Source organism: Lithobates pipiens, unplaced genomic scaffold (genome assembly GCF_037356315.1).
Source record: "Lithobates pipiens isolate NorthernLeopardFrog02 unplaced genomic scaffold, aLitPip1_a1.2 Scaffold_13, whole genome shotgun sequence".
In the NCBI taxonomy this organism is placed as follows: Eukaryota; Metazoa; Chordata; class Amphibia; order Anura; family Ranidae; genus Lithobates; species Lithobates pipiens.
Genome location: NW_027507718.1, coordinates 408,575,305 through 408,602,520, shown reverse-complemented (window position 1 = coordinate 408,602,520; position 27,216 = coordinate 408,575,305). Strand labels below are relative to the sequence as shown.

The 27,216-nt window shown below is 44.3% G+C and overlaps 1 protein-coding gene across 1 annotated transcript in view; it reads right to left on the bottom strand.

Moving 5' to 3' along the window:
* Positions 1-27,216, bottom strand: part of SCFD2 (sec1 family domain containing 2) — a 729,048-nt gene that overhangs the window by 661,097 nt on the left and 40,735 nt on the right. Inside the window, exon 3 of the mRNA XM_077477494.1 lies at positions 18,372-18,499. Coding sequence (XP_077333620.1) covers positions 18,372-18,499 — 128 coding nt within the window. The remainder of the gene's footprint in view (positions 1-18,371; positions 18,500-27,216) is intronic.

The following is a 27,216-nucleotide window of genomic DNA, read 5'->3' as shown; positions in this document are numbered from 1 at the left end:
AACCCCACACGCAAAGTGAAGTTAATACATGAAATTATATAAATTAATAAATACCAATTAATGAAAATGAATATAAATAAATATAAAAAAGTGAGCAAAGTCCCAAGTGATGAAAAATCTCAGATGAAAAAAATTGTTTTTGATTGTTAAATAAAAAATTCAAATAATAGTCCAAGTATTAAGTGAAATAAATAGCGCAATCTTCCATCACCAATAGTGCAGACACCGCAAAGAATACACGCTTACCAGATGGAAAGCATCAATAGCTTGCAAACAACACCCGACAGGGTCCCAATAGCAGATCTCACGTAGCAAGACAGCGGGTCAGGAATACACACCCAATGATAAGCCAGGGAGACTCAATCATGCAATAATGGTCACTCAAAATTGAAAAACAGAGGGACTTCCCATAGTGTAAACCTGATGGATAGCTTTAATATATAATAAATGGAAACACTTACAAACATAGAATAAAAGCAGCATGTATGCCGGCCGGCAAGCGAGCGCCCTTTTGTTCAAGATCCCAACGTGACTGCGTCAGCACGTCCTATTCACCCGACGCACGTTTTGTCACACAATGACATCATCTGGGGTACGGGCGACGCGCTGACGCATCACGTTTAAATACAATTCCAAGTAAATCAAGCCTCGTTCTGAGATGAGGATGGAGATGTAGACAAACATGGCGGACTGATGAAATCACGTCCGCCATATTAGAAAAAGACAAAAAGAATGGAAAATACAAAACAGGTCAAAGAAAAAAGGCAAAAATTAATATGCATTAGAAAAATATATATGGCTTATGCGAAAACTAAAAATGCGCACAAAGCATGTGTGCCCAGACAGAAAAAAGTAAATTCATATAAAATAATAAATGGTATTCAAAAATGGAATTATACATTTTTTTTATAAAAATAAGTAATTCTCTTATATAAGAAGCTTATGTGTGCACCATATTAATAATTGATCAAAACAATCAATCATTAAGAAATAAATAAAATTCGAAATACAATTAATGTGATCATAGTTCAGCAATTCATACACAAATAAAAATAAGTAAAAATGAAAAAAAAAAAAAAGAAAATAAAATGTAAAAATTGAAATAAAATTAAAATAAAGATAAAAATAAAAATAAAATATTTTTATTTCATTTTTATCTTTATTTTTACATTTATTTAAATTTTTTGTTTTTTACTTATTTTTATTTTTGTATGAATTACTGAACTATGATCACATTAATAGTATTTCGAATTTTATTTATTTCCTAATGATTGATTGTTTTGATCAATTATTAATATGGTGCACACATAAGCTTCTTCTATAAGAGAATTACTTATTTTTATTTAAAAAAAAATATTTATAATTTGATTTTTGAATACCATTTATTATTTTATATGAATTTACTTTTTAGTCTGGGCACACATACTTTGTGCGCAGTTTTAGTTTTTGCATAAGCCATATATATTTTTCCAATACATATTCATTTTTGCCTTTTTTCTTTGACCTGTTTTGTATTTGCCATTCTTTTTGTCATTTTCTAATATGGCCGACGTGATTTCATCAGTCCGCCATGTTTGTCTACATCTCCATTCTCAGCTCAGAACGAGGCTTGGTTTACTTGGAATTGTATTTAAACGTGGTGCGTCGGCGCGTCTCCCGTACCCCAGATGACGTCATCGTGTGACGAAATGCAGTCTCATTGGAATCTTGAGCGAACGGGCGTTTGCTTGCCGGTCGGCATACATGCTGCTTTTATTCTATGTTTGTAAGTGTTTCCATTTATTATATATTAAAGCTATCCATCAGGTTTACACTATGGGAAGTCCCTCTGTTTTTCATTTTTGAGTGACCATTATTCCATGATTGAGAGTCTCCCTGGCTTATCATCGGGTGAGTATTCCTGACCCACTGTCTTGCTACGTGACATCTGCTATTGGGACCCTGTCGGGTGTTGTTTGCAAGCTATTGACTCATCTGGTAGGCTCTTCTTCATACTTGGACCCTTGTGCCCAGTCAAAACCTTTCCCCGGGCCATCCGTATCAGGTCAGGAAGAAAATTGGAGCAGGTGCAATCCCCTTTAAAAGTGGGTAAAGGAAGCATAAGCAGCAGCGCTCCACTCTGACATCTGCTCTGGTCGCCCATGTTGAGGTGAGGTTGGCAGATAGTGACTCGATCCAAATTACATCTTGCAGATTGTAGCAAGCTTTGAAGCAAAAACTTGTGCAGATCATAATAGATGAACATCAGATAGGTCAAAAATCATAGTATGTCTTGCCCAAGCAGAATGCAGTACATGTGGTGAATGGAGGCTAAAGCATGAAGAAGGGTGGGACTAACTACATACTGCATCCGCTAGCTACGGAATGAGGCGGGGACAAAATTATTAAAAGAAAACCGACAATGCGTGTGTAACATGATAGCCAAAATGAAAACAGTAAAAAACACACAATGCTATAGTGGTTAATGAAAGTCAGAACTTAAATGATCTTAATGATTTAATACAAAATTAAAATACAAGTGAAACATTGGCACAATGTGCAGTAATTTCAAATCATAATAGTCTGCATTGGCTCAGGAATTAAAATTCCGTTCATCAATAATTATAGTAGATTGCTTTCCCCAGCCTCATAATAACGAATAGTGCAAAGTGACATTTCACCTTTTCTGACTTGTGGACAGGATGGCAATTCTTCCAGCTATCACGGTGGTCCACCCACACTCAATTTCAACATCTGACAGTTGGCAGTTCTAACCAGGACACATGCTGCGATTTGGCAGTAGGTGTGCTGGCTTTCCAAAACACATAATATAGTGCCCTGGCATCAGCTTCCTTCCCATATGCTTTTTAAATGAAGTCCCCTTCCATCTTGTTTTACTTAATAAAAATGATTCTATTAAGGAGCCTTTTCTCAGTTAATACATATATTTCAAACCTCCTGCTTTGTAATAAATAAAGTATATAGTTAGGCAAAGCGAACTGCATGAAAATAGATGATTTATACACCAAATAATCTTAGTAAATTGCCAGTTATTAACAAATCAGCAATATGGTCTGTTGCCAGTTGTGTGAGAAACCATATCATGATCATTGAGGTGTATCTGTAGCTAAACTCTTGAGAATGAAGGCAGAAAAGATACTTTGTATTTTGATGTTTGATCAATCTGACCACCAACTCTAGGAAAATGTAAACAATAAGGGGGCTCAGTTAAAAAAAAAAAAAAAAAGGATACGTTGATAACACATGAGAATTGGGTACACCCCAAAAAAAGAAATCTAAAGACCTTGGACACCCAGGGTCTCCCCACCCTCTTGTCAACTGCTGGTACCTGGCTGTTTTGCTTTTTTCTTCAGGAGTTTTGACAGCAGCCCACTGTGTTAAGCTTTGCAAACAGTGGTTGTGTCAGCACTTCCATTTGTATTCTCCACCAAGGGTGCCCCTTACACGGTGATAAGGCAGGAGCACAGCTGGAAGACAGCTTTCAACCCATAACAGGAATTGGGCGTTCATTTATTAAAAGCTGCAAAAACAGGATTTTTATAAACAGCTTACCTGTAAAATCCTTTTATTTGAAGTACATCAGGGAACACAGAGCCATAGTATTTACTATGTGGGTTATAGGCCACCTTCAGATGAAGGACACTGGCACGCCCTAAGACCCCTTTCACAACAAGGGCGTTTTGCAGGCGCTATTGCGTTAGAAATCGCGCCTGCAATCTGCCCTAAAAAAGCTGCACCATTGTCTGTAGTGTGAAAGCCTGAGGGCTTTCACACTGCAGCGGTGCGCTGGCAGGACGTCAGGAAAAGTCCTGCCAGTAGCTTCTTTGGAGCGGTGAAGGAGCGGTGTGTTTACCGCTCCTCCACCGCTGCTCCCCATTGAAGTTAATGGGGCAGTGCTGTAATACTGCCGGCAAAACGCCACTATTGTGGCGTATTGCCGGCGGTTTTAACCCTTTCTCGGCCGCTAGCGGGAGTAAAAGAGCCCGCCGCTAGCAGGCGAAATGTGCTGCAAATCCGACGCTATGGGCGGTGTGGTGTGAAAGGGGTTTAAATTAAAAAGTGCACTCCCTATATAACCCCTCCCACTGGTGGGAGCACCTCAGTTTTGTCGCAAAGCAATACACGTGTATACCAAAGAAGGGAGGGACATCTGTATCCCCTGATGTACATCAAAGAAAAGGATTTTACAAGTAAGCTGTCATAAAAATCCTATTTTCTTTTCTTACATCAGGGGACACAGAGCCATAGTGATAACTATGTGGGATGTCCCATAGAAATGGCAACTGAAGGGGGGGACTGAATCAAGGAAACCGGAGGCCAGAGGACTCATACTGCAGCCTGCAGTGTATGCTGTGCCCAAAGGCAATATCCTCATGAACCGAAGACCAAGTTTCGGTCTTACAGATCTGAGCCATAGAGGCCTAATGATGCATTGCCCAAGAGGCATTAATCGCCCTGGAAGAATGTACTCTTAATATGAGAAGGAAGAATTTTCTTCTTTAAGCTGAAGCTCGATCAATCACTTGACAAATCCATTTGGAAAATAGTGGATCGATGCTGCCTTTCCATATCTTGGACCTTCTGGCAGTACAAACAAAACCTGTGTTTTGCGAACCTGAGCGGTAGCCTTTAAATAGATTCTGATCGCTCTTACTACACATCAAGAGACCGTGGTGCTTTCTCTTCCCCAGATTAAGGCTTCTGGGGAGAAAGAAGGGCAGAATAATATCTTGGTTTAAATGAAAACGTGTTACCACTTTTGGTAAGAATTCAGGATGAGGACATAAAACCACCTCATCCTTATGCATGATGAAATATGGCTCTTACAAGACAGAGCCGTTAGTTCCGATACTCTTCTAGCAGAAGAAATGGCAAGCAAAAAAAGATTATCTTTCTTGTCAAAGAACCAAGAGAATTTCTCATAAGATTCAAACGGCTGATTTAACAAAGCCGATGAGACCAATCTTAAATCCTAAGGATTTAGGAGGTGCCCCGATAGGGGGAATACACCGTGTTACCCCCTGAATAAGCTACGCACCAAGAGTGGGAAGCAAGAGGTCATAGGAAGACAGACACGGCCCGGATCTGGCTCTTGATAATAGTCAAGGCCAGCTTCATTTCAATATGCAGGAAACAGGAATCCTGCCTATTGACATACTTCCTGGGGTGCCAACCCCTGGATCCATACCAAGAAACCTATGCCTTCCACATTCTATAGTAAGTGACTCTGGAAGCCAGCTTCCTGGGCTTAGTCAAAGTAGACACTATTGAAGGAGATCACCCACGATTTCTTATAGAATGGGGTTCAACAGTAAAGCCTGTTAAACTCCTTGTCCGTAAAGTAGGATGAAATACCGGACCTTGTGCAAGAAGGTCTGGCTATAATGGCAGAGTCCAAAGGACTCCTACTGCCATCTTTATGATCTTGATAAATTAAGATCTTCTGGGACCCAGCTGGGGCCACCAGAATCACCTCCTACTGTTCCTGCTTAATCCTGCGAAGAAGGCACAGAAGTAGCAGAGCTGGAGGAAATGCATAGATCAGTGAAAACTGATCCCCTGGGAAGACTAATCGCGTCTGTTCCGCCTGCTAGCGGACCCCTTGTTTGAGATAAAGTTGTCGACCTTTTAATGAATCTAGACGTGAATAGGTTCATGTCCGGAGTACCCCATCTGACATATTGCTAGGAAGATGTTGGGGTGAAGAGATCCTTCTCCCGAGAATAATTGTTGCTGTCTCAAGTAGTACGCCTGAAATAGTAAAATTGCTGATAGGCAAGGAGTGTTGTGTTCTGCCAAAGCTAGAACATTATTCACCCTTTTTGGGCTGCACGACTTCTCGTGCCTCGCCTGGTGATCGATGTAAGCCACCGCCGTGGCTGTCAGACTGAATCCTGTCAGGACAGTCCCGTAATCTGCCCGACAAGATTCTATGGCCAGATGTACTGCCTGAAACTTCCAACAAAGTTGATAGGCAAGGTCCTTTAACCTGGTCCATTGCCTGTGGACAGAATCTTCTTCCAGGGCTGCTCCCCAGCCTAGAAGGCTGGCATCTGTTGTTAACATCTTGCAGGATAAAGATTTCCCCTCCTGCTGGATAACAACCACCAATTTAGGCTCTGACCTATGTTGGGAGCCAAACGTATTGGAAAAAACAAGGCCTGAATCCTCTTTATTCCAGACCGACAGGATGGTGTCTTGAAGCAGTCTTTGAATAAAACTGCGTGTAAAGAACGGCCCTGAAGGAGGCCACCATTTCCCCTAAAAATCTCCTGCAGCCGAATGAAGGAATTTTCCTTTATCCTGATAAGTTGAATTAGTCCTACAATGGAACGGATTCTTGCCTGGGGTAAGAATACCTTCTTCTGTATGGTATCTATAACCACTCCCCAAGTAACCTCCTTGATGGTTTATAGGAGAATCTTCCTAGGCTGAGAATACAACCAAGAGATTTCAGATATCTACAGCTGAGATCAGACTCTGGTTTTAGACCTGAGGCTGAATGATCTATTAAAAGTAGATCTTCTAATAGGCTAGGACCATTATGCCTTACGCCCTTAACCTGGCTAAAGGAGGTGCCAGAATCTTTCAGAACACTCGTGGTGCTGTGGCTAAGCCGAATGGCAGTGCCACAATTGAAAAAAAAAAAAAAAAAAGTTATATTTCAAACCGCAGAAATTTCTGGTAAGCGGGAAACTTTGGCACATGGAGATATGCAACTCCCCTCCTTGCAGGATGGACACAGCTGATCGAATTATGAAAGGATCAGATGTTTAAGTGCCGATTCAGATCTCCGAGATCTAGAATGGGTCTTACCTCTGTTTGGCTCTGGGTCCTTAAAAGGTTTGAGCCAGAAACCCCAAGTTCCACTAAGGGAATCTCTGATATCACCGACTGGGATAACAGCTGATCTAGAGGCCAGAAAGAGAGACATCTTTTTTTTTTTTCCTCTGGAACTTTAGGAGCATTCTTTGAGGAGATGGACACTCTTGCATAAAGACTTCTGCATCAGCAGCCCCAAGGACCCCACAGGCAGCACCCAAACAGGGCCCGAACCCCAGACCCTCAGATCGAAAGCAGACTAGGCCATGCGGGCTCTTGAAACTCTAGATGTAACCTAGAGAAAAAAAAAAAAAAAAAATCACAGAAATCCCTCTGCTCTTAACATTGTTCCTGCCAGACACTGAGAATCGCAGGACCTTTCCCCTCACCCAAACAAGTGGGGGTGCTCCTTCATGAGAAGGCCTTAACATTCTGCTTTATGGGCTTTCTGCCCCCAAGATCCTAGTGCTGCCCCTGGGAACTTTCTCCTGAACCTGACGATTGAGACCGTGGAGACTGCCTAAAGGCAGATACCCCAGGCATAGGAGAGGCTGCACGATTAAAGGAGAACTGTTTGAACTTCCTTTTACTGGTAAAGAGAGCTTTACACCTTTTGGATGTACGTATCCACTCTAAATAGTCATACCCCAGGAAGGGACACAGACTAGCTAAGGGTTTTCACTTGGTGCTTCAGCTGATCGATATTTCAGCCAGAGACCTCTGCAAAAATGCACTAGTCCAAGTATAAGCCACAGGACGTCAAATACACCAGCCCCTTACAAGGCCTGCTGATCAGGCAGAACTTTCAGGTATCTCACACCTGTTCCTTTACACCTTTGAGTCCACATTCCAATGCATTGGCGTGACTCAAAATGTGCTCCACCAAAATAGTGGAGCAGACGTTAAAGGGTTAATGGACAGAGCTACTCCAATTGCAGTCAGAACTGCAAAAGACATCTTGTATTTGAAAGGAAAATCCAACCTTAACTTGCTGGATCCTTTAACATCAGTGCATTATCCACTGGACATGCGAGACTCTGCTCACTGAGGTGATTGCAGCATTAATAGCTGGAGCCCCCCATTTCTTTCATAGAAATGTTCCCATTCAGAATACATAAGCTATGCACGAATATGAAAAACATCCCCAGGTGGGGGAGGTTCAAATGAACCCTATTAGAGGTAGATACATCAAGAGCCTGTGTTGCAGGCAACAAAAGGGTTAAGTAAGGGTTAAGTAAGGGTTAAGTAAGGGTTAAGTAAGGGTTAAGTAAGGGAGTAGACAAACACCTGACTTGTGCGGCTACTCCCTCCCTGTTAGGATCCTCCGAAGAGGAAAAATACGTATCTTCCAATATTTGGGAAGATCTACCTGATCCCCAGCCTCCTCAACAAAAGGGCCCAGAGGACTAGATGGGAATCTGCTATGTTTAGTCCTACTACGGAGAGACATAATAGCAATAATCTTTTAAATAGTAGAAGAAAAAAACTGGTTGTATGAAACAGACAGGGACAGAAGTGTTCTACCCTTTGACGGCTCATCTGACTGGCCGTATTTTTCTTTTTACCTCTCAAGAGAGGAAGACAGACATTCTTTTGGAAGGGTTATTAGTTTGTTGTATACCATTAACCCCTTAGAACCCTTAGGCCGCGTACACACGCGCGGACTGTTTGCCCAACCTTGTTCGTCAAACAGTTTCGGCAAACAGTCCGCTCAAAATTTGCATGAGCGGACTTGCCCACACACGAGCGGACTGTTTGACGAACAAGGTTGGGCAAACAGTTCGCTCAACTTTTGAAATGAACGGACTCGCCCACGTAAGGAGGAGGCAAATCCGCCCATTTCGAGCGCGTGTACAGGTAGGCGGGGCCCGCGAAGGAGACGTGGCCCCCCCACCCCAAAGCACCTTGTCCCCATGTTGATGAGGACAAGGGCCTCTTCCCGACAACCCTGGCCGTTGGTTGTCGGGGTCTGCGGGCGGGGGGCTTATCGGAATCCGGGAGCCCCCTTTAAGAAGGGGGCCCCCGGATACCGGCCCCCCACCCTATGTGAATGAGTATGGGGTGCAATGTACCCCTACCCATTCACCTGTGAAATAAAGTACAAAAAAAAACACAACACATGGAAAAAGTATTTTATTGCACAGCTCCGGGGGTCTTCCGTCTTCGGGGGTCTTCTCGCCGGACTCCTCCGCTATGTGTGTGTAGCTCTTTTGCTAGCGGAGGAGTCCGGCTTTCTTCCTCCCCGCCGCCGGCCTCTTCTCCCGACTTCGGGGGTCTTGTCCCCCTCTTCGGTTCTTCTGCCGGGCCACCGCGCCTTCTTGTAGCTCTTTTACAGGCGGTGGCCCGGTCTTCTGTCGCCGCTGTCGTCGCCGCCGCCGCCGCCTTCCGTTCTTCTTCTTCTTCTTGTTCTTCTTCTTGTTCTTCTCCTGGAGATGTTGACTCGACGATCTCTCCGGCCGGAATGCCAGGGACACGCTCCGCTGCCACTTATATAGTGACAATGGGGCGGTGTCACATGGTATATGTCACATGGGTTGGTCACATGGGTTGATGTCACATGGGGACTATGACATCGTAAGGGGGCGGGGTCACCATGTGACCAACCCATGTGACATATACCATGTGACCCCGCCCCATTGTCACTATATAAGTGACCGCACAGCGCGGCTCTGGCATTCCGGCCGGAGAGATCGTCGAGTCAACATCTCCAGGAGAAGAACAAGAAGAAGAACAAGAACAGAAGGCGGCGGCGGCGGCGACAGAAGACCGGGCCACCGCCTGTAAAAGAGCTACAAGAAGGCGCGGTGGCCCGGCAGAAGAACCGAAGGCGGCGACAGAAGAACGGAAGACGGCGACAGAAGACCGGGCCACCGGACCAGGCGCGGTGGCCCGGCAGAAGAACCGAAGAGGGGGACAAGACCCCCGAAGTCGGGAGAAGAGGCTGGCGGCGGGGAGGAAGAAAGCCGGACTGCTCCGCTAGTAAAAGAGCTACACACAGATAGCGGAGGAGTCCGGCGAGAAGACCCCCGAAGACGGAAGACCCCCGGAGCTGTGCAATAAAATACTTTTTCCATGTGTTGTGTTTTTTTTTGTACTTTATTTCACAGGTGAATGGGTAGGGGTACATTGTACCCCATACTCATTCACATAGGGTGGGGGGCCGGTATCCGGGGGCCCCCTTCTTAAAGGGGGCTCCCGGATTCCGATAAGCCCCCCGCCCGCAGACCCCGACAACCAACGGCCAGGGTTGTCGGGAAGAGGCCCTTGTCCTCATCAACATGGGGACAAGGTGCTTTGGGGTGGGGGGGCCGCGCGGCCCCCCCCTTCCCCAAGGCACCCCCCCATGTTGAGGGCACGCGGCCTGGTACGGCTCAGGAGGGGGGGCGCGCTCGCTCGCCCCCCTTTCCTGGCCGGCCGGGTAGCGTGCTCGGACAAGGGTCTGGTGTGGACTTTGGGGGAACCCCCACGCCGATTTTTTTCGGCGTTGGGGTTCCCCTTTAAGCCCATTCCAGGCGGCGGAGCCCGCGACGTCTCCTTCGCGGGCCCCGCCTACCTGTACACGCGCTCGAAATGGGCGGACTTTCCGAGCGGGAACAGTCCGCTCATTTCGAAAGTACAGCGGACAGGCCCACACACGGGCGGACTGTTCGCTCAAACACAGTTTCAGCGGACAGTTTTTCGGAATTTCCGAAAGACTTTGTCCGTCCAACTGTCCGCTGAAAGCCCACACACGAGCGGACTGTCCGCCCAAACACTGTTCAGCGGACAAGGTTGGGCGAACAGTCCGCCCGTGTGTACGCGGCCTTAGAGGAGTCCCTTTGTCACTCATAGCTTACAGTACAAAGCAGAGGCACTACCAGCGAAAGAATGTTTCACTTGCTAAGCTATAGTACAGTACAATAACTGCAATTAATCCTAGCTATACAGTACAATGTTGTCAAAAGGGAAATGCCTGTGTCACCAAACCTGACCAGCAACCACTCTGCTCTGTCTCTCCACCGCCAGGCAACAGCTCCTCCAGTGGTGACACAAAAACATGACATGACATGACGTGACAACACAATACATGGAAGGAGAGATTCCTGAGAAAATCTCCCCTACCTTATCCTCGCAGCAGGGTTTATCAGAGATAAAAACCCAATCTTCGCCCTTCACGGTAGGCTCCAAGACCTTAAAAGGAAACCTTCAGGAACCGGGGAACACTCAGATTATCCCACAATCCTGGACCTGCAAGAAGACCCTGCCAGTAAACTTTTATTGGCCTTACTACCAAAAAGTACTGGATCCCAGGCCCAGCTCTTAAAGAATTCACAAGCAAAACCTTGCATCTTCGGATGACGAGGCCCAGGTACCATTCATTTAGTCCATTACGGAGACATCAGGATGGATCCAGTCAGGATGGCTCGCTCTCAAAGGATTACTGCCCGTGGAGCTCAGTACAACACATCCTTACACGTGCCCAACACATTAGACACTGGCGAAAAAACTGAGGACTCCCAGTAGTGGGATGGGTTATATGGGGGAAGTTCATGCCTTAAGAGGCGTGCCAGTGTCCAGCACCTGATGGTCCGATGTAACCCACATAGCTATTACTATGGCTCTGTGTCCCTAATGTAAGAAAATAAATCCTGTTTTCTTTTCATACATCAGGGGACACAGAACAATAGTAGTTACTATGTGGGATGTCCTATAGCAGGGATATGCAATTAGCGGACCTCCAGCTGTTGCAAAACTACAAGTCCCATCATGCCTCTACCTCTGGGTGTCATGCTTGTGGCTGAAAGTCTTGCTATGCCTCTTGGGACCTTTAGTTCTGAACCAGCTGGAGGTCCGCTAATTACCTATGCCTGTCCTATAGCAATGCCAACTGGAGGGAGGGAGACACAACAATAGTAAGGCACCAAGAGACTAGAGGACTCATACTGCAGCCTGCAGTACACTGCGCCCAAGGCGCAGAGTAGATCGTCTAAGTAGGCTAGTATTGTTATACTTTGAGCCCTTAACCTGGCTAAAGGAGGGGCCAGGATCTTTATACACACTCAAGGTGCAGTAGGCTAGCCAGTAAAGGTAGAGCTACAAACTGTAAAAAGATTTTCTACCTTGAAATGTAGAAATTTCTGGTAAGCGGGGAAGAACGGCACATGGAGATAAGCATCTAAGACGTCGATAGACGCCCGAAGGTCTCCCCCTTGTAGGAATGAGACTAATGATCGGATAAATTCCATGCGGTGAGAAAGACTTATTTTTCTCTGGATCCTTAGGAACATTTGATCTGAGAAAAAACAAGGAGATAGGGACTCTTGGAACTTCAGAGTAGAGCTATTGAGGAAGTCCCCCATTCGTCTTCCTGTTGTATCTATGAGAACTGCAGAAGAATTCCCCCTATTGAGCTAGCGGGGCGCCTACTGATAAGGAGGCTACAGTAACACCTAGGGTTAAATCTGAGGATTACCTATTGAACTTGATGGCGGAAGCCATCGTGACTGCCTGGAGGCTGATGCCCCTGGCACAAACAGAAGGAGCTTTTAAAAAATAAAGATATATTTACTCCTTTACTGAAATTGAAAAAAAGGGGGTACTTTTTCCACTAGAATTTCTTTGGATGAATTATCCAAACATCCTCAAATAGCTGTTCCACCGCAAAGGAGGACAAGCCAGGAGTATCTGCATGGAAGTTTATCCTCCACTTATGTGCGTTCCTGCACTCATACATTTTAACTGCTTGTGTTTAGCAACAATGTGCACAGAACCATGTATAGCATCTGCCTGTATAGGTACAAGCCGCCGTAGGCAATTGTAAACATTTAATGCGCCTGATGCTTACTCTAACCAGGCACTCCTTCTCAGGGGAGGATGCCATCTGTAGAGATGAGTAAGCTTACCACAGCTAGAGTTTGAACACTGCTGATTGGCGTTCCTGTCCTGTCACGAGTCCAGAAATGCATTGACTTTTTTACACACACACACTAAATTACAAGCAAATAGATCACAGGGGAGGATGGTTACCTTTAATAGCCATTCAAACCCCTTTGTGTCGACTTGTGTGCATGTTATCAGGCCAAAATTACCAGGGTATGTAAACTTTTGACCAGGGTCAATTGGGTAGTTTCCGTTGCCATTAAGCTTCAAAAAGAGTAAACACAGTTGATTGACAATAAATGGCTTCAGCCAAACATTAACCATGAGTGAAAGAAAGGTTTTTGTTTTATCATTCATATTCTCTGAAAAATGGCCAAGAAATCAAATTCTGCCCGGGTATGTAAACTTATTAGCACAACTGTATGTAACTAAGAACAAGATGTCACAAAATATATCCACTGATGGTTCTCTGAATTATACACGTTAACTACTGACTAAATTTCTATCATAGAACATAGAAATAATAATTATTTTGATATGTTGGAAACTGGCTTACCTATGTATCAATAATTTAACAGAATCTCCTGACTTCCTTTAAATCAGGAGGTACTATAAATATGCAGTTCTTTTTTCCGGAAGGTGGAGTGGAAACCCTGCCGACACACACAGAGGACCAGAGAGGAAGCAGTGGACGAATTCTCCCTAGAGTCAAGCATGCCCACCAAAACGAAAATCATCTGTAATTTCCTGCACAAACCTCCTATGACCATAAATACACATTCCCTGAATAGGGATGCATATTTACAATATGTTTTGCCTGTTCTTCCGCTGGACCTTTCTTTAAAGATGAGAAGACAAAGCAGCTAGGATACATTTTAAAAATGCAAAAAAAAAGTGTATAAAAAAAATATAGAGCAGTGTTTGCTAGATTTTGCTCTTTTTCATATAACTATTTGCAGCATCTCTAGAATCGGAGAAAGATTTGCACTATAAATGGGTAAGCGTACTGGAACAGGTAAATTAAACCTCCAGCTATTTTTATTTTTCGTTTTGGATAGTGCGGTCTGACCCTCTAGCACATTTTTTTTTTGCTATCTGTGCTATTTCTGGTGCAATGGTTACTCTTGATATGGGGGTAAGGATGCGCATTTCCTTTGTCCATTTGCATTTTTGGATTTGGATTTTTCATTTTCAAGTTCATTAGGTTTGAGCTTCACGTTGCTTAATAAATAGGGCACCAAACAAATGTGCAACTCGTGCATTTTTCATTCCTTATGTATACAAGTACAAATCATAATAATGAATAGTGTGATATTTTCTTCCAGTTAGGAGTTGAAAGATGTTATCATCAAGTACTCAAATCAAGAATATATTGAGTTACAAGTGTCCTTCAGGTGCCAACCCAATGATTATATGGGGTGTGCTATCGTGACTTGCATGGTCAGTTTGAAATAGCAAAGCAGAGGGTGATGGCAGGATCACCAAGAATTTCACACAAAGGGAGGGAAAAAAAACAGAACTTTTAACACAAGTACATGGTACAACAGACACATATCTGGAATATGAAGTGTTGGGGTATTCTTTAAGAATATTACACCAATTGTGACTTTCAGATAGGCCTTTTTTGTTGGTTGGTGGATGGCAATCCATTCTCTACATTCCTCAAACATTTTCACAATAGTTTTAATACTGGAAGTATGAAAGATGGTGTGGGAGCTTAGTTAGATAAAATACTGTAAGGTTCAGCATTTTGGGATATTATGGAACCCCTGGCTGATCAGTATGGGCTACCCCCTGAGTGAGTCTACCGAGAGGGCAGACTAGTACACCCTTGGTGGGCAGGAGGCGGGGGGTTTCTTTCCCCCTCACCCCCAGGTGGATTTCCCTGTGGGGAGTCCTCGGGGGGGGGGGGATGGGGGGCCTCTTTGCCTGTTTCTTGTTTTTACTTTTCTTCCCCTCCATATTGATTGGTGTCCATTACTATCCAGCTATGACTGGCGTGGCTGATGCCAACAGTGTGTGCTCGAAGAGGGGCGGGTGGGCGGGATGGGTGGTGGGGCGGAAAAGGTGCATGGCGAGCTTGCGGCAACGTGTGTGTTGGGCGCAGCTTCGCCACTGTATTATTTATGTATGAAATTAAGATTTTTGTGAATTGTGTATATTATTGTTATTTTGTATTGGAAAAATCTCTAATAAAGTAGTATCAGTATAAAAAAAAAAGTATCAAAGTCCTAACCTTGTTTAAAACAGGGCCATGTTTAAAATGATGCCACTTCCTCTCAGCGTGGAGGAGTAGGGTATAAAAGTGAGACCTACCAACCACAGGGATGAAAGTGTTAAGGCCAGCAGCAACAATGGTGGTGGTGGTTGTAACACATTATCAACTTCGCAGGAGATTTTTGTGATCTCCTGATGCGCTACAGTACAGTTCACCTCTCCATTCGGGATGCCTTCCTTCCGCCACACACCGCGGCGAAACTAAGGGGGGAGGCTGCTACAGTGCACCTCTGCATCTGGGACTCATGCCCCTACAGCAAGGGTTCCCAACCTTTTAAGGAGCGACTTGGTAAGTGGTCACAAGCCAAAATGAGCAGAGCAGGCAGATGACAGGTCTGTGTCCACTCTGCATATGCAGAGTAGACATGGACACAGCCCGTTCTATCGGATCCAATTCGCCCAAAAGGGAGGGGACAGATCCCCTTCGGTTATTGTTAGTGGATCAGATTGGAGATAGACAAGTGTAAACAAACACAATAAAAACAGCTTACCTGTAAAATCCCTTTATCTGAAGTACATCATGGGACACAGGGCCATAGTAGTTACTATGTGGGTTATAGGCCACCTTCAGGTGATAGACACTGGCACACCCTAAGATAAAAAGTGCACTCCCTATATAACCCCTGCCACTACTGGGAGTATCTCAGTTTTGTAGCAAAACAATACATGTGTATACCAAACAAGGGAGGGACCTCTGTGTCCCGTGATGTACTTCAAAGAAAAGGATTTTACAGGTAAGCGGTTTTAAAAATCCTATTTTCTTATTGTACATCACAGGACACAGAGCCATAGTAGTTAATATGTGAGATGTCCCATAGCAATGCCAACTGAAGGGAGGGAGACAACAAAAAGTAGGGCAATAAGAGACTAGAGGACTTATACTGTAGCCTGCAGTACACAGCACCCAAAGGTGATATCCTCATGACCTTTTACATCTATTTGATAGAATCTGTTAAATGTATTATACTGAAGACCAAGTTGTGGCCTTGCAAATTTGAGCCATGGAGGCTTGGTGATGCACTGCCCAGGAAGCACTAACAGCCCTAGAGAAGTGCGTCTTGATTCAAGAGGGTGGACTCCACCTCTCTAAACCATAAGCTTGAATGATTACTTGTCGAATCTATTTAGAATAGTAGATTTAAATGCTGCCTGTCCTCTTTTAGGATCTTCAGGCAACACGAACAAAAACATCCATTTCCCGAATCTGAGCAATTGCCTTTAAGTAGACATTGACTGCTCTCACCACATCAGAAAAATGTAGTGATTTTTCTTCCAAAGAAGAGGGTTCTGGAAAAAAAAAAAAAAGACAGTAGAATAATATCCTGGTTTAGATATACAACTGATACTACCTTTGGTAAAAAGTTAGGATGAGGACGCAATAATACCTTATCCTTGTGAACAATAAAGATATGAAGATATAGCTTTTTACAAGAAAGAGCAGCAGATATGGTACCAGAAAAAATAGTTTCCTTCTCAAAAAAGGACCAAGGGAATATGTCGTATTGGCCCCAAAAAAGGCTGTTTTGTAAGGCAGACAAAACTAAATTCAAGTCCCAGGGGTTACTTAACTGGAGATTAAGCAGTGTTACCCCCTGAATAAAGTTATGGGCCAAAGAATGAGAAGCAAGTGGTTATTTAAATAATACTGATAAGGCGGAGATCTGTCCTTAGAAAGCACTCAAGGCCAGCTTTATTTCTTACCCCATCTGCAGAAAAATCAAGAACTCTACCTTGACTTATTTCCTGGGGAGCAGCTCCTGGTTTCACACCAGGAGACATGTTTCCCAGACGCTATAATATATAACCATGGAGGCCAGCTCTGCATGAACCAAGGTAGAAAACTACCGAACCTGACAGCCCACGCTTCTTCAGAGCGTGGGCCTCAATAGCCAAACCATTAAATTTAGCGTTGGTAAAGTAGGATGGAACTCCTACTTGCGAGAGAAGGTCTGGCCATGAAGGTAGGATCCATGGGTTCCCTACTGCTATCTCTACAATCTCTGCATACCAAGATTTCCTGGACCCCGCAGGGGGTCACAAGAATTAACAACTTCCCTTCCTGCTTGATCCTGTGAAGAAGTCGTGGATGCAGGTGTGTGGCTTTACTAATCAAGTCCAATCAGTTTAATCAAACACAGCTGGACTAAAATGAAGATGTAGAACTATCTCAAGGATGATCAGAAGAAATGGACAGTACCTGAGTTAAATATGAGTGTCACAGCAAAGGGTTTGAATACTTAGGACCGTGTGATATATCAGTTTTTCTTTTTTTTTAAATCTGCAAAAATGTCAACAATTCTGTGTTTTTCTGTCAATATGTACTGTGTGTACAATAATGAGGGAAAAAAAATGAACTTGATTTTAACAAATGGCTGCGCTATAACAAAGAGTGAAAAATGTAAGGGGGTCTGAATACTTTCCGTCCCCACTGTATAATCAGACCTAATGCCATGTACACACGACTGGACTTTTTGACAGAAAAGGAATCGTTCCGTCGGACAATTCGTTCGTGTGTGGGCTCCATCGGACCTTTGCTTGCCAAAAATCCAGCGGATTTTAGAAATAGAACATGTTTTAAAACTTTCCCACCCGAACTCCGCCGGACCGAGAAATCCGTTCGTATGTATGCTAGTCCGACGGGAAAAAACGAACGCTAGGGCAGCTATTGGCTACTGGCTATGAACTTCCTTATTCTAGTCTGGTCGTACGTCATCACGTTTGAATCCATCGGACTTTGGTGTGATTGTGTGTTTGGCCAAGTCCGTTCATTCGGAAATAAATTTGAATGAATACATTTCTTATGCTGGGCACACACGATCGCACATTCCGACAACAAAATCCATTGGATTTTTTTCCGACAGATGTTGGCTCAAACTTGTCTCCCATACACACGGTCACAGAAAGTTGTCGGAATTTCCAAGACTCAAAACAGTGACGTACAACACGCCGAGAAAAATTAAGCTCAATAGCCAGTGTGGCTGTTCTGCTTGAGTTCGAGCATGCGTGGAACTTTGTGCATTGGAATTGTGTACACACGATCAGAATTTACGCAAATGGATTTTGTTGAAAAATTTGAGAACCAGATCTCAAAATTTTGTGCGATGGAAATTCCGTTAGAAACTGTCCGATGGAGCCTACACACGGCCGGAATTTCCGACAACAAGCTCTAATCGCACATTTGCTGTCGGAAAGTCCGACTGTGTGTACGCGGCATAACAGTATTTGTGGTTTTCATTTGGTAAAGTCCATTTGTTCTAAAATCTAATGTTAAAAGAAAATGAAGTACTTTCAAACAACATTCGCCAAGTCATCGAGTATGCTGACAATTTTTATACAAATGTTCATCATAAAAAAAAATTTGAAACACTACTAGTGTATATGACCAGCTATACTGTATTAGTCACTCCACTCACCCATGCTCATCTTAATTGGCAGTTTTTCTCTGCTAGCTGTGTCTACAAGACACCTTCGCACTTCCATCACTGCTTCCTTCTGTTTCATGTTCATCATGGACTCCCACAATGCCTTGGCAGCAGGCTCACTACAAAAGAGGGGAATAAATATAATAAAACAACAATAAGAAAAACACAACTGTTGCACAAAACGAGCTGTTTTCATCAGAAAGTTTTCTAGTAGCACGCAACAATCGTACATCTGAATATTCTCATAATAAATTAAATATCAAGCTCCTTTACATACATACTCATCTGGGCCACAGCTGCAGAATAAACCACACAATTTCATAAAAAAAACTCTTAGAAATAAATAATTCATCCTAAACCCACATGGTTAGATATTTACATACACTTTATATTATCTTGGCAGTTTTGAATATTACTCTAAATAAAAGAGATTTTACAAATGATACAAAACAAAAAGGTTGTGCAGATGCATATGTCAAGAGTAAAAATATCTTCTAGTGTTCAAACAAATACCACATATAACATATATATTACATTTTCTATAGTCTAGTCACGATCATCTGCAGCTGTTGTATCCATTGCACAAAATATACAAACTCTGGAATTTCCATCAGCTGTTGGGTCCTACTGCCGTCATTGGCAGTAAGGGAATCCTACAGTGCAGCATTACGGCTTCATGCCAGGTCCCTACTGTGCATGTGCAAGGCACCGCTGCGTTCTCCTACTGGCCCGGTTGTGGGGGAAGGAGGAGGAAGCCGACCCGCTGATGTAATTTGCCGCAGCCTGGACTCCCAGAAGTGGGGACAGGATACCGGTCAAAGACAGCTACCTGCTCCCCTGAAAAAAAAAGTGCCAAATGTGGCACCGGAAAGGGGGGGGGGGGGGGGGGTGGAATAGTGGAAGTTCCACTTTTTGGGTGGAACTCTGCTTTAATGTGTGAAAACACCATTGGACGTGGACAGTGTAATTTAAAAGGGCTGTCCATTTCAGCAAGAAACATCAAGGAATACTATTTCCCTGTTACGGCAGTTGTGCAGGTTGTCTAAATGACTGTGCAGTCTAATAGACCCAGTGCTCTGGGTCTACTAGACTAGAAAAAGACACATCCATCTTTTCTACTGCAACAAAAGTCTGTGTGAGGAAAAGTTTGATGAGGGGTATGGCTGTTACTCGGCTATGCCAGTATGGAGCACTGGAGTGAGCGCATGAAGCACCATTTTTAATTAGAGAAAAATAAGGTAATTTAAAGCCAAACTCAGGACACAAGAAAAAATAAATAAATAAAATACCCTTGCAGTGGGCCTCCCCCCACATTGCAAAGGTTAAATGTTGGTTAAGTCGAAGGGTAGAGTAATAAGGGGTAATAATGATCTAATTTCTCGCTCTGGCAGGTCCCTCTAGCTGTGCAACTGGTCCCCTGTAGTCTGCTAACCAAGACACCTCGATCTGCACGCTTACTTCCTCAAATACAATCAGGACTGATGTTCCTGAACTGAACTTGATGACACTGAAGGACTGCCCACAGCATAGACCAACAGAAAGAAGAGGAAAATGCCAGAACATGCTGAAGAAAAGACAATAGAGCCTCTTCTGTCACCCCCTAGACAGAGTAAGTACTCAATCTCCTCCTTGGAGCTTCTACGGATCAAAAGTAACTGTATTGCTCTGGCCACCGTGTGTTAGAAAAAAAAAAAAGTGCCTTCACTAGACAAAGAGGTGTTGTCCACCAGGCTATATTGTCTGCCAGGGTTGTTTAAATCTCAGGCATAAAAGGACAGAAATAGAAATCATTTGGCAGGTAAAATAGCTTCCTAATGTATAGTTACAGTGCCTTGAAAAAGTATTCATACCAACCATGTTACAACCAGAAATCTAAATGTATTTTATTGGGATTTTATGTGAGACCAACACAAAGTGGTAAATAATTGGAAGGAAAATTATAAATGGTTTACAATTTTTTTTACAAATATGTGAAATGTGTGGCGTTCATTTGTTTTCGCCCCCCCCCCCCCCCCCGCGTCAATACTTTGTAGAACTACCTTTCGCTGCAATTACAGCTGCAAGTCTTTTTGAGGATGTCTCTACCAGCTTTGCACATCTAGAGAGGGACATTTTTGCTCATTCTTCTTTGCAAAAAAGCTCAAGCTCTGTCAGATTGGATGGAGAGCATCCGTAAACAGCAATTTTCAAGTCTTGTCACAGATTCTCAATTGGATTTAGGCCTGGACTTTGACTGGGCCATTCTAACACATGAATATGCTTTGGAGTTAAACCTTTCCATTGTAGCTCTGGCTGTATGTTTAGGGTCATTGTCCTGCTGGAAGGTGAACCTTCACCCCAGTCTTAAATCTTCTGCAGACTCTAAAAGCCAGTAGACATGATCGGACTTTCCGATGGGAAATGTTCAATGTCAGGCTGTTGGCGGAAAATCCGGCCGTGTGTATGCTCCATCAGACAATTGTTGTCGGACATTCCGCCAACAAATGTGTGTTGTCGGATTTTCCGAGCATGTGTACACAAGGCCATCAGACAAAAGTCCAAAGTAGAAACACGCATGCTCGGAAGCAAGGATGAGCCACGAGCCGGGCTTGTAAACTAGCGTTCGTAATGGAGAATTACCATTCATGACATGGCCAATTATGAAATCTCCAAATGCAGCGCACATGTTCTTCTTTAATGGGATAATAATGAAGCTGCTTTGCTGCCACCACGTTTCACTGTGGGGATGGGGTGTTCAGGGTGATGTACAGTGTTAGTTATATATCACTTATAGCGTATAGCTTTTATGCCAAAAAGTTTAAGTTGGTCTCATCTTACCAGAGCACCTTCTTCCACATGTTTGCTGTGTCCCCCACATGGCTTCTCACAAACTGCAAATGGGAACTCTTATGGCTTTCTTTCAACAATGGATTTCTTCTTGCCACTCTTCCATAAAGGCCAGATTTGTGGAGTGCACGACTAATAGTTGTCCTGTTTAGAGATTCTCCCACCTAGGCTGTGGATCTCGGCAGCTCCTCCAGAGTTACGTTGGGCCTCTTGGCTGCTTCTCTGATTAATGCTCTCCTTGCCTGGCCATGTCTTGGTAGGTTTGCAGTTGTGCCATACCCTTTCCATTTTCAGGTGATTGAACAGCGCTCCATGAGATGTTCAAAGTTTGGGATTTTTTTTTATAACCTAACCCTGCTTTAAACTTCTCAGCAACTTTAAACCTGACCTGTCTGGTGTGTTCCTTTGCCTTCATGATGCTGTTTGTTCACTATGTTCTCTAACAAACCTCTGAGGGCTTCACTGAAAAGCCGTATTTATACAGAGATTAAATTAGGTGACTTTTGAAGTTAATTGGTTCCACTAGATTTTAGTTAGGGGTATCAAAGTAAAGGGGGCTGAAAACAAAAGCATGCCACACTTTTCAAATATTGATTTGTAAAAAAAATTGAAAACCATTTATCATTTTCCTTCCACTTCACAATTATGTGCCACTTTGTTTTGGTCTATCACATTTAAGTTTTTGGTTGTAACATGACAAAATGTGGAAAATTTCAAGGGGTGTGAATACCTTTTCAACGCACCGAATCTGTATATTTAGATATTCAGCTTTAAAGTAAACGTGCACTCAGAAAAACATGTAGGCCTTCTAAAAATGTGTTAGTTGCCAACCCACTCTTTAACCACTTGCTTACTGGGCACTTAAACACCCTTCCTGCCCAGACCAATTTTCAGCTTTCGGTGCTCTCACACTTTGAATGACAATTACTCAGTCATGCAACACTGTACCCAAATGAATTTTGTGTCCTTTTTTTCCCACAAATAGAGCTTTCTTTTGGTGGTATTTGATCACCTCTGGGGTTTTTATTTTTTGCGCTATAAATGAAAAAAGACCGAAAATTTTGAAAAAAAACGCATATTTCTTTGTTTCTGTGACAGAATTATGCAAATTATTAATTTTTCTTCATAAATGTTGGCCACAATTTATACTGCTACATATCTTTGGTAAAAATAACCCAAATTAGTGGATATTATTTGGTCTTTGTGAAAGTTAGAGAGTCTACAAGCTGTGGTGCGAATCGCACAAAATTGATCACATCTGATGTACTGGTGGCCTATCTCGCTTCTTGTGACCCAAACAAGTCAGGAAAGTACAAATACCCCCCAAATGACCCCTTTTTGGAAAGTAGACATTCCAAGGTATTTAGTAAGAGGCATGGTGAGCTTTTTGATGTTGTCATTTTTTTCCCACAATTCTTTGCAAAATGAAGATTTTTCATTTTCTTTATTTTTCTCCACAAAATTGTCATTGTAATAGGTTATTTCTCTCACGTGGCATGTGTATACCACAAATGACACCCCCCAAAAAATTCTGCTACTCCTCCTGAGTATTACAATACCACATGTGTGGGACTTTTTCGCAGCCTGGCCACATAGAGAGGCCCAACATGCAGGGAGCGCCATCACGTGTTCTAGGAGCATAAATTACACATCTAACTTGTTGACTACTTATTACACTTTTGAAATACCAGGACAATGACACGTGACACTGATGACAGATGGCACTGATACGTGGCAATGATGACACTTATACGTGGCACTGATGACACGTGGCACTGATGACAGATGACACTAATATGTGGCACTGATGACACGTGGCACTAATACGTGGCACTGATGACACGTGGCACTAATATGTGGCACTGATGACACGTGGCACTAATACGTGGCACTGATGACATGTGGCACTAATACGTGGCACTAATACGTGCCACCGGTGACAGATGGCACTAATACGTGGCACCAATGACACGTGACACTGATGACAGATGGCACTGATAAGTGGCATTGATGACACGTGACACTGACAACAGATGGCACGTGACACTGACAGGTGGCACTGATGACAAATGGCACTGATACGTGGCACTGATGACAGATGGCACTAATACGTGGCACTGATGACAGATGGCACTATGTGGCACTAATAACACGTGGCACTGATGACAGATGCCACTTATACGTGGCACTGATGACAGATGGCACTGGGGACAAATGGCACTGACAACAGGTGGCACTGGGGACAGATAGCACTGCGGGCAGGTGGCACTGGGGTGGGGTGGATGGCACTGGGGTGGATGGCACTGGGGCGGATGGCACTGGGGCGGATGGCACTGGGGCAGGATGGCACTGGGGCGGATGGCACTGGGGCAGGATGGCACTGGGGGGGGGGGGCATGGCACTGGGGGGGGGGGTGGCACTGGGGGAGGATGGCTCTGGGGGAGGATGGCACTTTTTATTAAACTTTTTTTTTACTTTTTTTTTTTTTTTTTTTCTTTTTTACACTGACGGCTGCTGCAGCCGTTCTTCTCTCCCCTCTCACACGCTGTCTGTGTGAGGAGGGAGAGCGGCGCTGAGAGATGATCTCATATGTTTACATATGAGATCATCTCCCATTGGACACGCCGATCACGCTGTAAACGGCCGCTGTGATTGGCCGTTTACAGCGATCTGTGTTTGCCTGTCCCCGGGGGACACGGCAAACACAGAACTTCCGCGATGCGCGCCCGCGGCGGCGCGCATTGCGGAAGTAAACACCAGGCCGTCCAGGGACGGCCAGGCACGGGAAGCCGCCCGCCCTAAGGCCGGCATTCGGCTATAGGGCGGGCAGGAAGCGGTTAACAAGCTAATGACATTTTTAATCAAAACAATTCAAATGCTTCATCATCGGGTCTCTGTGCTTCTCAATGAAATGCAGGTAGATCATGTCTGGTGGGAGGAGCCAGCAGGTGCTGTTACATAGCTTCCTAAAACCATCACAGTAGCCTGCCCCTGTACTCCTCTCAGTCTGGAGGAATGTAAATTGCTCTAGGTCAGGGGTGTTCAACCTTTTGAAGAGCGAGGGACACTTAAGTGATTTGGTAACCAGCCTTGGGCCACATTGAACTATGGGGTTTTACCGCCACCCCAAACTGCAAATGTACATGAGCCCTTACTGTACTAGGCCCCCTTTAAGGCTGCTTTCACACTGATGCAATGTGGTTCACTTGCGCACACCAAACCCGCAGGATATAATAGAAGTTTATTGCTTAGTGCAGCTAACCTGGAGAAAAGCCACAGATGAACTGCGCTGCACCTCGGATCAGTGTGGAAGCAGCCCAATAACCCTGTTTACTAAGTACTAATAAGCCCATTGCAAAAGGGCAATGTATGTGATTTTCAATACACCAACCTTTTCTTCTTCCAGCTTCTGCTGGCATCGCTCTTCCGGCTGTTAGAAAGGTCCCAGGCGCATCACATTTGGTATCACTCCGCCTGGGACAGGAGGCGTCGCTACAGAGGAGGCATTGGCTTATGCAACCCCTGCCCCCTATACGGCCACCTGCTACCTCTGCTGTTGACACCAGCTCCATTTGCACTGATGCTCTAGGATGGTGGGTCGGCAACCCATTGATTACTATCTGGGCTTGCCCATCCGCCATCCCAGCACAGAGGCATGCACTTTCCTTATTTGAAGTCATGGGCCACATTAGAGGGCTCTGCAGGCCACAGGTTGAGCACTCCTGCCCTAGGTAAAACCCACATGTGATGCTGAGGATCCATAATTGAAAGAACTGAAGTCCAATATATGAAAGCAGTGGGCCAGGGAAAGTCAGACTGAGCAGGAGAGAACTAGATGATGCCGGATATCCTAAAGTCAGGAAATGAGGCAGGCTCCGTGTGACTTGCTAAAGTTTCTAATGCACATAGGAAGAAGAACAGTGTGAAGTGAAATCAGAATAAGCAATATCAGACTCCTCATTTAATCTGAGCCTGTTCAACTGTGCAAAACTGAAGGCAAGGCTTGAGTTCAGCTTCAAATATGAACCTTAGAAAAAAATAGGATAAGTTTTCTTCTAGGCCCCAGCACTGCCCTCTGTAGTTCTGGGAGGAAAGTTGCACAACACAGAATTATGTAAAAAGAGCTTGCAATGCTAATAAGAAGCTGCTGACTGCAATGGCTCAACAAAAACTGGACTACAGCAGTGGCGTCACCACAGGATTGCAGCCTAACCAGCAGGCCACATCTGTGGTGGGCGGGCTGCATGAAAGAGGCGGATGAGAGGAGAGAAGCCAGCGGGCGGGCGAGCAGAGATGACATCATCTCCCTCTGCCTGTTCCACATCACCGCTCTTCCACCCTCACAGCACGGCCTCTTCAATGTGGCAGCGAGGAGCAGCGAGATGATATCACTCACTGCCAGCCACACAACAGCGCTCTTCTGTGGTCACAGCGTGGTAGCAGGTGACATGGCAAGTGACAATCTGCAACTGGTGGCAGATGACAAGTCACATCAGGTGCCAGTGGCAACTGACATTCCACATCTAGTGGAAAGCAACAGAGCAAGTGACAATCCACATCTAGTGGCAGGTGACAGTGGCAAGTGACATGCTGCATCTGGCGACAGGGGACGGTGACAAAACGCCCAGGGCTCCCACTGATTCTGCAATATATGGAGAGTTGAACCATTTTCTTGTATATTAGAATGTAACAATAGAAACAATGCGCTTCAATCACCCTGACAGCATATCAACCATGGTGATATGATGATTGAAGCGCCAACAACAGCCATTGTCTGCACAGAAAATTGCTTACCACCGGTGTGATTCCCCCTCCCCGGGGCCTGCAAAAAGGATGGTGACCGCTGCTGTGGGCTCTAGCCCAAGATCTTTTGCTGACCTGGCAACACCCCAGGACTACAGATAGGTTTATTGGAGTTTTGGCATGTGTCCCACAAACCACCTGCATAGGACCTTGGCTATAATCAATCCTAAGCTTAGTGATCAGTTCCAGGGCAAAATAAATCTAGAACACACACAGTTTTCGAATCACATACATGTGACGCATAGCTTTGGTAGATTTACAAAATAAATATTTATAACCACTAGTTATAAATCTAGTTTTAATGGTTCTGAAATTTTCATAACTTTAGACACTAAATTATATTTGCATTTGTTAAAATCCCAGCAATGGCTCGGAAGTCACACAATATGTTTGTGATTATCAGCCAACAGGAAATGCTAATTGCATAAATGTGTTTGGAAATAGCAGAGTTTCTCGAATATAAGGCCAGCTATGAATGAATCAGTCAAACTTAGAACAGAACATATTTCTAACACTATGTTTATTTGTTGGCATTTATTCAACTGCTGGAACATCAACAAGAGGAAAAGACAGAACTTCACAATGCTGTGCGGGCCCCAAAGCAATCAAAAATTAGCACCCGATACTAGGGTTGTACCGATATCACTTTTTAAAGTGGTTGTAAACCCTTACAACCAACTTTGACCTACAGGTAAAACTAGTTTAAGGCTTACCTGTAGGTCCAAGAAATATCTCCTAAACCTATACGGTTTAGGAAATATTTACCCAAAGACAGCCACCGCATGCGCCGTAGACAGCGGCGCGCAGGTGCACTGGGCAGGCCGCAGATCGCGGCGATATGCCGCGAGTGTCGGCTGCCGTGCGCATGCGCGGGAGTGACGTCATTGCTGCTCTGTCGAATCACAGCACCGGAGCAGCGAGACCCGGAAGTCCCTCCAGGATCCATGGCAGCGGCGGACATGAAGACGGAGGACTGCTTCTGGGGCTTCGTTCTCAGGTAAGTTATTCATGATGAGCTAGTATGCTATGCATACTAGCCCATTATGCCTTTGCCTTGCAGGGTGTGTTTTGTTTTTAAGCCTTTACTTCCTCTTTAAAGGCCGAGTACAAGTACGAATACTTTTTTCAAGTACTCGCCGATACCGATTACTGATACTTTTTTTTAATGTCATGTGACAATTTTCAAACCACGATTTTGTAAATAATT